The 13,405-nt window shown below is 46.7% G+C and overlaps 1 protein-coding gene across 1 annotated transcript; it reads left to right on the plus strand.

The window, feature by feature from the left end:
• Positions 1–420: 420 nt before the first annotated feature.
• On the plus strand, positions 421–10,112 carry LOC133505763 (vasopressin V2 receptor-like). Its single transcript, XM_061829206.1, has 5 exons — positions 421–798; positions 2,892–3,137; positions 3,317–3,463; positions 4,825–5,341; positions 7,143–10,112. The coding sequence occupies exons 1-5, from the start codon at positions 421–423 to the stop codon at positions 7,340–7,342; spliced, it is 1,488 nt and encodes a 495-aa protein (XP_061685190.1). The 3' UTR covers positions 7,343–10,112.
• The last annotated feature ends 3,293 nt before the right edge of the window (positions 10,113–13,405 follow it).

Consider the following 13,405-nt stretch of genomic DNA (forward strand, 5'->3'; position numbering starts at 1 on the left):
TGGAGGTAATGGGATAAAATTGGAGGGATAGAAGGAAACTCTGTCCATCAACCTTGAGAAAGTATGAAAGGGAAAATAAACCGCGCTGGATTTGCGTCAAACAGAACAGAAGAATGGTGGACAAACACAGAAACCCACTTCTGACTAATTAAAAACTCAAAACGTAATAACATGACAGCATGATTGGTACATGTCTGCCTTTTGCCTTTCATTCTGTCAAATTTGGTAAATATGGTTGTTTGAAGCAAATGCAATCTGTGTTAAACATTCGCAAATATTACTAATTAGGTTATATTAAATAATGCAAAGATAACAGCGATCTCATGACCACCACCCAGCGAGCAGGTTTGATACGCAGTAGACAGAAATGTAATTTTTTTTTTATCCTCACCACATGACCTCTTTGTTTGTCTTGCAGGAATGGAAAGCATCAATGTGGAAACGGACTGGGATGCTTTAACCCTCTCCTCTCTGGTCGTGACGGAAAGGAAGAACCACTCTTCCTCATCTTTATTTGAGCTCAACACCCTCAATGGCTCCCACAGTGGAGGATCTTTCTTCGGGATCTTTCCAGATAATGGCTCAAACACCACCCCTTACCCATTACCCCAGCCCAGGGTGAGGGACCAGGCCCTGGCCCGAGCAGAGATTGCTGTCCTCGGGGTGATACTGGCTCTCACTGCCCTGGGAAACAGTTTTGTGCTTTGGGTGCTGCTCAGGAGGAGGAAGCACAATGCGCCGATGCACGTCTTCATGGTCAACTTGTGCATGGCTGACCTGGTGGTGGCCTTCTTTCAGGTGACCTCACGATTTCTTGACCTAAGTACTTGCAGTAGCCAATGAGCCTGTGTGGACTATAAAAGCCAATTGGTGGAGTGACATGTCCTGTAAACTGTGTATACAAATTCCCCAGGGGTGACTGTTCTCACAAGCATTTGCTAGGCTTCTACAGTAAAAATAATATAAACAATCTTATTTTGGGGTTCCTTGACCCATGGATCCACCGTCCATTTGTCCTAAAGTTAACCTGCCAGTATGAAGCTGCATTGTCAATCCATCCATCCATTTTTTTCGGGTCACGGGGGCAGCAGCTTAAGCATGGAAGCCCAGATTTCCTTTCCCCCACTTTGTCCAGCTCTTGCGAGGGGATATTGAGTTCCCAGGCCAGCCCAGAGAAGGTTTCTCCACTCTGTCTTGGATTGTCTCAGGGGCCTCCCCTGGTGGGACGTGCCTAGAACATCTCACCGGGGAAGTTCACGGGGGACATCCTGAGCAGACGCCCGAGCCACCTAATCTGGCTCCCCTTGGTATGATGGAACAACGCATCACATCTGCACTCGTCCTGGTTGACCAAGCTCCTCGTGTTAACGTTAAGTTGTATCAGCCAGTTGAAAACAAAAAATAGTCACGACTTTAATGATGAATGAGGAGTATTGTACATTACGGATAAAGTCCCATGTATATTTTCATGAAGATAAAGTTTCATTTCTCATCCCTATCACCAAGTTTAAAGATGGTGATCATGTATTCTTTGCAAATGTCACCAAGAGACAACCCGAAAGTACACTAAAGTGCAAAACGTATGCACTCAACTGTTCTAACCCGCACATTGACTTCGTGACATTGCTGTACAGCGTATATCCACAAAAGCGTGTCAAACACAGTTAATGAGATCCCCTGATCTCACCTCCCCAACTGGGCAAGGAAAAACTCAAAAACCTACTTTTGGAAAAAAGAAGAAATGTTGATAAGGAAACTCAGATGGAGGATCCCACTTTCAGGATGGCAAGGCTGCAATGGATGAAGGAATGTAACTTCAATGGATGTTTAATGCATGAATAGTCCAATTGCACTTGGTCTCTTCACTTGGTGTGCAGTTGGCGTTGACAACTTCAGATTTTTGTAATTGATGCTACTGTAAGTAGCGAGTTGACGTCGACTAATTGATAATTTCATTGATATTTTTTTAAGTATCACCTTGCTGCACAATCCAATGTATATTAAAAAAAACTTGCTGTGCACACTCACTCACTCACTCACTCACTCTCACTCACTCACTCACTCACTCACTCACTCACTCACTCACTCACTCAGTCACTCTCCCTGCTATGCATACATAGACTGAACCCCATGACTCAGTAATCCAATCACATTCAGACCCTCGCTCGTCCAGTAACATTCGGATACATCCAATGTAAAGTTGGAATTTTTACAAATCCAACACCAATTCATGTAACACAACTCCATGGTTGAATGGTGTCCTTGAGTTCAGAGAAATGCACCAATATCTAATATGTATACAGTAATTATTATTTACTTGTTATTTTGTAATGAAACAAACTATTCCTTATGCCTTCATCCTATGATGGGCCATAAGTGTGATCACTCACTCAGCAGACAATCGAAAAGAGACAGGTTTGTCTAAATACATAATGTTTGTTAGAATGGTACTTATAGCAATAGATCTACAAGACGAACTTCTATTATCAACAAATAACTTCTAAGATCAAGTCCCTTTCTGGCTTGCTATTTGGAAATTTCTTGCCACAAGTTAAAATAATATCAACAGCCTCATCAAAATCAACTCTGTGAACCCCAATTAATCAAAGATATGACTCACCAGTTTCAACACTCATCACTCACAAACGAGAGTGAATGAAAGTGATCGGGGGTCACGAGCAAATAGAAATCTTTTTTTACCCCCAAAGTTCAATACTTGAGACTTAAAAATCTCAAAATCTCGGTACTCAAGTTATCAGCAGATCATCAGTCTCCAACAGAGGCTGGAGGATGAAAAAGCGAGGCTAAAAATAAACATTTGAGTGACAAACTGGAAATGGTATTTACATAAAAATAACACCCATGTGTGTGTTTTCTAAATGTGTGTACAGGTCCTTCCCCAACTCATTTGGGACATCACAGATAAATTCCAAGGACCTGATTTCCTGTGCCGCTCCGTCAAGTACTTGCAGATTGTGGGCATGTTTGCTTCGTCCTACATGATAGTCGCCATGACAATAGACCGGCACCACGCCATCTGCTGCCCGTTGCAGGCTTACCGTAGTGGGGCAATCTCCCGCTGGAACACTCCTGTCATGGTGGCTTGGGTCTTGGCACTTGTCCTCAGCCTACCGCAGGTAAGGGCTGTTAACTTCACACCTCCAGCATAGACATACAGTATGTTCATACAGGAACCGAGAAGCTAGGCTATGAATACATACTTGAGAACTCAATCTATTTTTAGTGCCATGAGGTCATTGCCAACCTCACGTAATGTCTATCAGTTTGATGAGCATCCCTTCTCCCATGTCGTCAGGTGTTCATCTTCTCACGCTCAGAAGTGAGTCCCGGGGAATTCGAATGCTGGGGTCACTTTGCTGAGGAGTGGGGACTGAAGGCCTACATCACCTGGATGACGGTGGCTGTCTTTCTCCTGCCTGCCCTCATCATCACCATCTGTCAGGTAAAACGGGTCTCGGCTTGCAAACAATTGCTGGCAGATAGACAAAAGCCAGTATACAGACTGATGCAAAGCAGATGACGGCATCCAAAAGTCAGGTGTGTGGTAGCGATGTGCTGTCAATCACTGAGTCCATTCGTGATACACATCTCATTTAATGTGCCCTGATGTGATACTATCCATCTATATGGACTTACTTTCACTTACTTTTATTACTTTGATTAGGGCCACAGGTAGGGATGGGAATTTAGCAATTCCGATCAATTATTGACACTGCTAATCGATCTAATTCTGGATTAAAAAAATTATTTTTATGTAATTGGAATCCTTTTCATTACTGATAAGATGTGTGATAATGTGTGGTAAACCTAGAGTTAGTTTTGGAAATGTCCAGTCTAATAAACATGAAACAAAAGGAATATCTTTTCACGCCTCAGAGTTGAGGAATCAGTTTGAACACAAAGGCGATGTCATGGTAGACTTCTGCCGATTCAGGTACATGAATGAAACGGCGGTTTCAAGATTGCCTTTGTTGTTGACTTTCTCGACCAGGTAGGCATTTGGTTCCTCACGTTGCACAAGTCTTAAATTTTGTCTTCTTTTCAGCTGACCTGTTTCTGATTACCTAGATTGTTCAAAGAAGACTGTAGAACAGTTCAATTGGTCTGTATGGGCTGTAGTTTCTCAGTGATATGACTTTTAATGCCTTGTATGGCAAATAGCTCGTTAAGTAATTTCTCTGCGATCTGCGCCATTGTCAGTGTGTATGTAAAAAAAAAACTAGAGCCACAGCAAGCATCCAAACAAGCTAAAACACGATTTTGACAGTAACAAATGGCAAAACAAACAAAAATTGAGCTGTGGAAGTTAGGATCAAAGAAAATATGCTTGTAATGTTATTTTAAAGCGAGGATATGATGACAGACATGAGCGGCTGATGCCTCAAATCCCCTTGCGACCATATTGATCACATAACGTATCTCGTGTTTGGAATAGCAGATGCCCTAATATGTGGTGTGAAAGGGCGATGCAAATAAGTCGTGAGTAATCATTCTGTGCCAGTAAATGTTTATGAAGTCCATTCCGACCCAACCCAAAAGAGAGAATAACTGAATGAAATAATGGCACATTAAAATGTCTGTGGTTGGTTTATGACTGATAGTGAAGGCCAAAACACACTCCTCCTTTGGTTTCAATTTCCTGCAGCGCTTCAACCAGAAATGCTAGCAGGATGACTGGCAGCAGAATCTGGCATGCGCCCATCTTAAAATTGAATCCAGAGTCCTTTTGCATGAGTGGTCGTCTTGGTGATGTCATTTCAACTGCACTAAAGTTAAAAAAAAGATACTATTGCTATCTTCTAGATAAGAATCTTCCGGGAGATCCACAACAACATCTATCTGAAGTCAGAGAGGATGGTGATGGCTGAGTTGAAGAGGAATGAAATCCTTTTCGGTTTCCACAGCTTTAAGAAGGAAGACGAGCGGCCCAGGGAAAGGGGTCAGCGGGGGTCTGGAGGCGGAAGTTGGGCGGGGCTGCACTTTGAGTCAATGACCAACAAACCTCTCCAAAACACTTACAATAAAAGTCAACTGGCAGACGTGACAACAACAACCACACCGCCTACAGATCTGCAGCAGATGACCAGCACTGACTGTCGGGAGTCCTGCACCTCCTGCGAGATGGCCTCGGGTTCACATAGCTGCACACTCGACTATGCCCCCCCTCACACACCGGCGACGCCGCCCCCAAGCATCACCAAAGCCATGTCCAAAACAGTTCGAATGACGCTGGTCATCGTGCTGGTCTACACCGTCTGCTGGTCCCCTTTCTTCATTGTCCAGCTGTGGGCTGCATGGGACCCTAATCCTCCCAATCAAGGTCAGAATCATAAAACATTCACAAAGAGTTAGCTATATTCGGCTTTCATGTCTTAAAGTTGACCTTTTGACTCTCTAAATTATTGAATGCACAGCCCACTCCCGACCACCGCAGATGACACCACTCTTTACTTCTTTTTGTCCTCCCTCCTCCACTCCCCCAACACAGCAAAATACATTGGCATGGTGCATTGTTGTTATGATCGCCACGGTAACAGATGTATGCGGTCATGTTCACCAGTGACATGATTTCTGGTTCTGCATCTCCCACAACGTGTGATTTGAGAAGAGAATGTCCACTGATGCTAAAAGTGATATGATGCTTTTGGAATAAATGTGCGTAGTTTTAAATTTTATGGCAGGAATCTGACATTGTGCAATTGTGAAAGACCAAATTTGTGTTGTAGTCTGATCCAGGCACACGTCACATCTTTTCCCATCTGGCAGCAGTAGGGCGTGTTGTGCCGGAAAACAGCAGCCAATCAAAGTGCAGCGGCATGTGTCCTGGAACCGGTAATCTTGACCAAACCATGTTCTGCCTGGAAACTACCCTATGTGAGAATCATAATACCACGCCACAGAGTGTCATCAGCATGTCGCAGCAGAGATTAAAATAAGACTGGAAGAGTCACAGAGAGGCATCGTAGAAGAAGAACAAAAAGAAGAGATTTGTGGTTTATAACACCTGTGTAAGGAAATATTCTCTGCAACGATCCTCAGAAACACTGAAAATGCAAACATTTTCACAGGCTAATTACGGCAGACCAATTTAGTGAAACTGGATCATTTTACCACAACACACCTGATACACCCTCACTATTCCTACTTTAGGGGCTATTTTTGAAAGTTTAGATTTGAAAGACAAAGCAAAAGCAAGGTGAGCATACGGAGCTTCAAGATGAGCCCGATAATATACAATAGACGGCATCCTGTGATCTGAAGCCAAAGACAAACACCAGGCCCCGGTAAATAACGTGCTTATATTCCCCAATGATTTTGCAACCTGATCAGATGTTGACATTTCATCAACAATGATCGGTGCCAGCAGCCCGGAGACACTCAAAATTAAAGGCCGACACAAAGAGGACATTGTACTCTCATGCATGCCTCACCTTTGTTTTGGAATTGACCTTTACTTTCAATGATCTGAATATAATCTTATTTAATGCAATGCAAACCTACCTCCCATCGCCCCTCCACCACCACCACCACACACACACAGACACACAGAGCTGATGTTTATCGCTCTGTATTCATAAATCATTTTTGCTTCATTGTTATCCACAGTGATTGTGCGTAAGCTTGTTTCAGTCATTATGTAATAATTATTATTAGAACCAAAACGAAACAGGATGTGCAGTTTTGCCCAACTGCAATGTTCACAATACTAGTGGGAGAAAGTTAATTATAACGCTGAATGGTTTAGGGTTGAACAGACGGGTTTACAAGTTGATGATTCTACTTTACAATTCCGTATTGACATTTAGAACTTGAAATCAACTAATTGCCAATCACGTTTTTCCCATCTCATAGTCCAATTAGCCAGTTTACAGAAATGTTCAACTCGCCCAACGCTGGGCAACACGGCAACCCATTCTTTATAAAACTACAACTGAGTATGATCGGCGCTTGCGTCAAAATATTCATAGGGAGACGAGACCACAGGACAAGGTGAAGAACAAGGCCTGCCCCACAAAATTAACCTCCATGTTTATCGCTAAAGTGTTATCTACAATAACACAACGGCAGCAACTTTGTCTTGACTTTCGCTCAACCGTTCGTTGATTTGTTGCTGTTTACAGGAGTGGCCTTCACTATCCTCATGCTGCTGGCCAGTCTCAACTCGTGCACCAACCCGTGGATCTACACGGCCTTCTCCAGCAGCGTGTCCAGAGAACTGCAGAACTTGCTGCATTGTCGGTCGCGACCTGGACGCCGGGGTTCACTGCCTGATGACTCCACCACCACGCACACCTCCACCACCAAGGACAGCCTGTACTGACTCACGGACACAAATGTGGGAAACGTTCCCAACAACAAATGACAGCTTGGCCATCATCAGGAACTCCATCTGCATTGGGGCGTACCATACAAACAGAAAAGGAGCATCAATGGACCTGCCACTGCATGAAAGATTGCGCAGTGATAGTAAGTGTGAGGCAAGGTGGCCATACCTCAGCTTTTGAGAGACACGTTTATTCCCACGTGAAGTTCTGTCAGATAAAGATGAGCGGGAGTGCAAGGTGTGAACCGCAGCAGATGAAAACTCGGACAAAGGGCGTGTGAGCCAACATTAGTGGCGAGGTTGCGGCTGCGGGCTTGACAACGGACAGAGAACGTGGCGAATGTTCCGTGGGAAGGTTGCAGTGGAAATCTAATCATGTGAAAAAAACTTTGTTAAATCAGAGCTAGTGAATTACCGATGGATGACTTTATATTCGCTCAGGAGGAATCCAGTTACTCAGAACAATGGAGAACTGAAAGCGAGCTGAACAGACATTCATTCAAGAGCACAGTGCTAATTGAAACACACACACACACACACATGCACGCACACACTCAGAAAAAACACAAGACCAAACAGCAGGTTAGGCTCGCAAGATGAACAATCCAAAGTTTCCGCAACCAAGTGGGACACAATGATGTGATTTTATTACATCTATACACAGCATATGAAGTATACAAAACGACCTTCCTGACTGTGAAACATGAAGCATTATCCTGAAGAAACAAAAGGAAACGTTTCAAAACCATTCCACGCACGAGAACGGAGCAGTTGGAAGACAGTGTATTTATTTCAAACCTATCACGCACATTTGACATTATTATATCTTATATATTGCGATGTAAATGTTGTTAGATGTCACTCGTAAGGTAGTAGTGGTGCGTAACATGGACGTTAGCAAGCAAATCAAAGCTAAAATTGTGGTCGTCTTCACCCGAGAAAAGGATTTCATACGAAACAAAGTGCATGCCAGTCAACCAATGAAAGTTGTCCTAGCCGAAAGCAAGTTTCTGTGATGCCCATGCACATTTTTAGTAGGGCACCCCCCCCTCAACCTCTCTAGTTTAATCGCACGCTGATGTCAGCTATCTTATTCTAGGAGGTGCTATCAGCGGAGGTGGGTTCTTGTGTTCTCTTCCTCCAGCACGCTTTCATTTTTCAATCGCGTTTGCCAAGAGTTTCGACCTAATGTCCAACCTCACAGTTTGAAATCGCTAATGCATTCCGCCCCTCAACTGCGTGGACGGGCATCAAGTGCCCATATTGTGAGTATTGCTATATATGATCCTGACCATGCAGTAGATATGAATGTGTATTAACTGACATCCCACCCAAATGCACATTCACGAACCCCAACATTAGGTACACTTGCAGAAACCAATGAGCACTTCAAGGCTGTCACAACGCTGCATGTTTATGTGCCTAATTCTTACAATTTGCCATCAAGAGGCATAATAAAAGTCAGATTTTTTTACATAAATTACATTCATTGTATTATACTCACTAATTCGTCAAGGGGAACTCCAACACCTCTATGGCGGTATACAGTATTATGTTGATCACACACATGCAGACTTGGTAGGGGAAGTGACAGAGTGATGAATCGTACGTCTGTTGATGTCAATGCAACGTAAACAAACAAATCAGATCTACTTCGCTCACGTGAACCTGACATCATTAAAAAATGCTTGGTAAATCCACAGTTAAAGTACGGATGGTCTAATACTCTGTGTATAAATATGATATATTAGAGGCATGTAAATGATTAATAAGGAAAATGACTCCCAACGGCAGTCAGTGGGAAACTATTGAGATGGCGGAAGAGTTGTTTCAGGCCGAGAAAATATGATGCAATATTTAATATTCGTATTGTATATTCTGTATGTTCTTCTTTGTATGTTGTCACTGCCTCATGTTAACACGTCCACACACAAGTTGTTTCAGGTGTTAAGTCAAAAGTAAACAGATATTGTATACAATACTTTATATGTACCGTTCTGCTCAAACACACCTTACAAGAATTTGTAACGTCTACCGTTCTCTAAAGAAAACGAGCCATCAGACAAAACACATTTACCATATTTTCATTCATCCGTACATTATCTGAGCCACTTATTCTCACAAGGGTCACAGGAGTGCGAGGCCTATCCCAGGTATCTTTGAACTGGTTGCCAGCCAATCGCAGGGCACGTGGAGACAGACAACAGTCGCACTCACAGTCACACCTACGGGCAATTTAGACTCTCCAATTAATGCATGTGTTGGGAGGATGTGGGTGGAAACTGGAGTGCCCGGAGAAAACCCCCACAGGTACGGGGAGAACATGCAAACGCCACACAGGCGCAGTTGGGATTTGAACCTCAGTCCTCAGAACTGTGAGGCAGACGTTCTAACCTGTCGCACCACAGTTCCACTATCATATTTTTAATAGGATTCAAATAATAATAACAATAACAAAATCTGAAATGGACAATCATTAAACAAAGCATAGTAATAAGAAAATCATAACATGGTCCTAGTTCAGTCATATTTTTCCACAAAACTGAAAATATTTCACCCTGATGAGCATGCAAAAAAAAAAAAAACAACCAAAACAGTTTAACAACAAAATTGCAAGTGGGCACTTAGACCTGCTGTGTAAATCCAGCCTAAGAAAAGAACTTCAGGAAAATGTGTCTCTTTACAATGATGCTGATTAATAAAAGTGTTTTAAAAAGTGTTTTGTTGTTTTTTTCTGTTAGCAGTCCGACCGGGATGACACAAGTCAACAAGACAATGCCATTTTATATTTGGGGCAGAGGTAACAGCTCCACCATGTTTCAAAAATCTTTCTAAAGATCATGAAGCACTGGAGTTTGTTTTTGTCTGTCCATTTGTCCTTTGAACAGGAAAACTCCTCATTCATGGCGGAAGGTCTTTTTCCAAGTTGTCACGTGTCACTTTGAAGCTATGGCTGCCCTCACCATGTCGTTATTGTCACGACCCATCGGAACGGGAGTAGGACCCAAATGCAGGACTCGGACGATGCAAGGTAGTTCGGGGAGAAACGTTTATTATTTCGTGGTCGGGATCAGGCAGGCAGTCAGGTGCAGCAGCGCTAGTTGGGACGTCGGGCGAAGAGAGCAGGTGAGCGGGCAGGCAGGAGTCAGTACACGGGAGAACGATCAAAGCATGCAGAGGTCTCAAAGGAGTCAGGCTTACGGGGTTGGTCGGAGATCAGGCGGAGGTCGGTTCACACGGGTTGTCGATCAGGGATACGGGAGTACTCGAACAGGATATGATGCTCAACGAACTCGCGCGGACCAATCATCATCGGGGTCATATAAATACACAGGATAATCAGCCCGCATGAGGCGCAGGTGTGCGCCTTCCAATCAGCGCAACCGTGCGGGCACCTGCACAGCCCGGGCTGGAGCGGCAGGATCATGACAGTACCTCCTCCCTCAAAGGCACGGCTCCCAGACGTGCCTAAACGAAAGAAAACAGACAATTAACACAGGCAGGGGTGGGCGGAAGGGGGATCCAGGCCACCAAACGCAAGGCGTCCGGGTGGACAGGTCAAGAGGACGACCCGGACGCCAAGCACCAGGGTACCCATGGGGCGATTCGGGCGGACGACTTCTGTGAGGAACCAAACGGCAAAGCAGGAACCAGACCGAGGCAGGCCACTGCTCTGGATGAGAACCTCCTACGCCGTGGTTGCGAGATGACCAGGGACTGGTCGCCACTGAGGCTTGGTCATGAGGCAGCCGTGGATTGGTCACCAACGAGGCCAGGTCATGAAGCGGCTGGGAGCCATCAGGAGCGACGATGATGATGAAGAGAAGGACCCATGACCGCCACCATCACAGCCATCCCGAAGTCTCTCCAGCTCCGGGGTGGCTCCACATAACTCCCCAGCTCCTGTTGCCGTCGAGAAGGGTGTGGGACGGCCGTGGACCGGTCGCTGCTGGTACTCCTGGACAGGAACGTGAGAAGGCGGCGGCAGCGGGATCACCACCTCCTCCTGGACGGGAATGTGAGAAGGCGGCAGCGGCATCACCACCTCCTCCTGGACGACAACGTGAGAAGGCGGCGTCAGTGCCACCTCCTCCTGGACGGCAAGGTGAGAAGGCGGCGTCAGTGCCACCTCCTCCTGGACAGGAACGTGAGAAGGCGGCGTCAGTGCCACCTCCTCCTGGACAGCAACGTGAGAAGGCGGCGACACCATCGCCACCTCCTGGACGGGAAAATATGGGCGTGCCCATCGCCGTCGGAGCAGGAACAGGGGACGACCGCGGGCCGGTCGCCGACGAAGCAGGAACGGGGAGCGACCGCGGGTACTCCAGGGAATGGACGAGAAGTGCCTGCGGAGACGTCACCACCTCCTGGACAGCAGCGTGAGGCGGCATCGGGTCGGTCCCCACTGCCACGTGAGATTGCAGTGCATTCGTTGAAACAGCAACGTGGGCATGGCGCGGTGGCGGATCCGTTTCCAGGGCGACGTGAACGAGAGTCGGCAGAGAGTCGCTCAAAATTGACAGGTGGGCGTGTCTCGGGAGCGGGTCAGTTCCAACTGCCGCGTGAGCTCTGCTCGGAACAGCCAAAACCTCGACGTGGGAATGGCGAGGAGGCGGATCCGTTTCCACTGCAGCGTGCGCTTGGCGAGGTGGCGGGTTTGTTTCCACGGCGACGTGAACGAGAGTAGGCCGAGAGTCAGTCGAAACTGACACGTGGGCGTGTCTCGGGAGCGGGTCAGTTCCAACTGCCACGTGAACCTGCGTCAGTAGAGAGTCCGTCGCAGTTGCGACGTCAGCGTAGCTCGGCTGGTTCGCCAACCCTTGCCGGACCTGGCCCGTTAGAGCCGCCAATTCAGCGCACTGCCGCTCTATCTGCGCCCGCATTTCGCAGCAGAACGCCTCGTGATTTGGCGGCTTCTCCTCCCTCTGGGCTGGAAGCTTCGCCACTAGCTGCGTGTCTGCCGTTTTCGCCGTTGCCGGCGAGGAGTGGGAGGACGGTGTCTTAGTTGCCGCGCAGCAGGAGGCACAAGGGAGCGCCCGGCCGGGGCGTCTCCTCTGGCCGCCACGCGGAGGTCCCGGGTAGATGGCCAAGCGGGTTCCCTCATATGGATTAGTGTACTTGGACCTACCGGGCGAAGACGCTCGGGTGCTGGAAACGCGTTGAGGTGAAACAAACTGAGTGGGATGAAAGACCGGGCAAAGAGATTAATAATCAAAATCATCGGAGTCGTACTCAGGGAGCCGGTCATACAAATCAAGGTCCTCCTCATATTCCGAAAAGTCAGACTCTAGAAGAATATGAGGAGCCGGCCGGGTCGTGTTCTGGACGTATTCACACCTCGTTGGTGGAGCGTAAGATACGGAAGCGGAGGACGTCAAGGAGCCTACTCGGATCGGACAGGCTTGGTCCTCCGGTAGATGGTCTACCTTGCGTCGGTCCCGGCGACGCCGGGTCTTTCCTGCTGGGTCCTGTTTCGGCAGATTGTTCCGTCACGACCCATCGGAACGGGAGTAGGACCCAAATGCAGGACTCGGATGATGTAAGGTAGTTCGGGGAGAAATTTATTATTTATTATTTCGTGGTCGGGGATCGGGCAGGCAGTCAGGTGCAGCAGCGGTAGTTGGGATGTCGGGCGAAGAGAGCAGGTGAGCGGGCAGACAGGAGAACGATCAAAGCAGGCAGAAGTATCAAAGGAGTCAGGCTTACGGGGATGGTCGGAGAACAGGCAGAGGTCGGTACACATGGGTTGTCGATCAGGGATACGGGAGTACTCAAACGGGACATGACGCTCAACGATCTGGCGGGGACCAGTCGTCATCGGGGTCATATAAATACACCTCATATAAATACGCCGCCTTCTCACGTTGCTGTCCAGGAGGAGGTGGCACTGACGCCGCCTTCTCACGTTCCTGTCCAGGAGTTGTAATTGTAGGTGAGTGCTTCTGATAATGTTTATTGTTTAAGGCAGCAGAGAACAGCTCAGAAGGCGCTCAATGCACACTACTGCGTTATATACAAAAAACATTGATGGCTAAGGTGCAACAGAGGAATTTTAAAAGC

Source organism: Syngnathoides biaculeatus, chromosome 2, assembly GCF_019802595.1.
Source record: "Syngnathoides biaculeatus isolate LvHL_M chromosome 2, ASM1980259v1, whole genome shotgun sequence".
Taxonomy (NCBI): domain Eukaryota; kingdom Metazoa; phylum Chordata; class Actinopteri; order Syngnathiformes; family Syngnathidae; genus Syngnathoides; species Syngnathoides biaculeatus.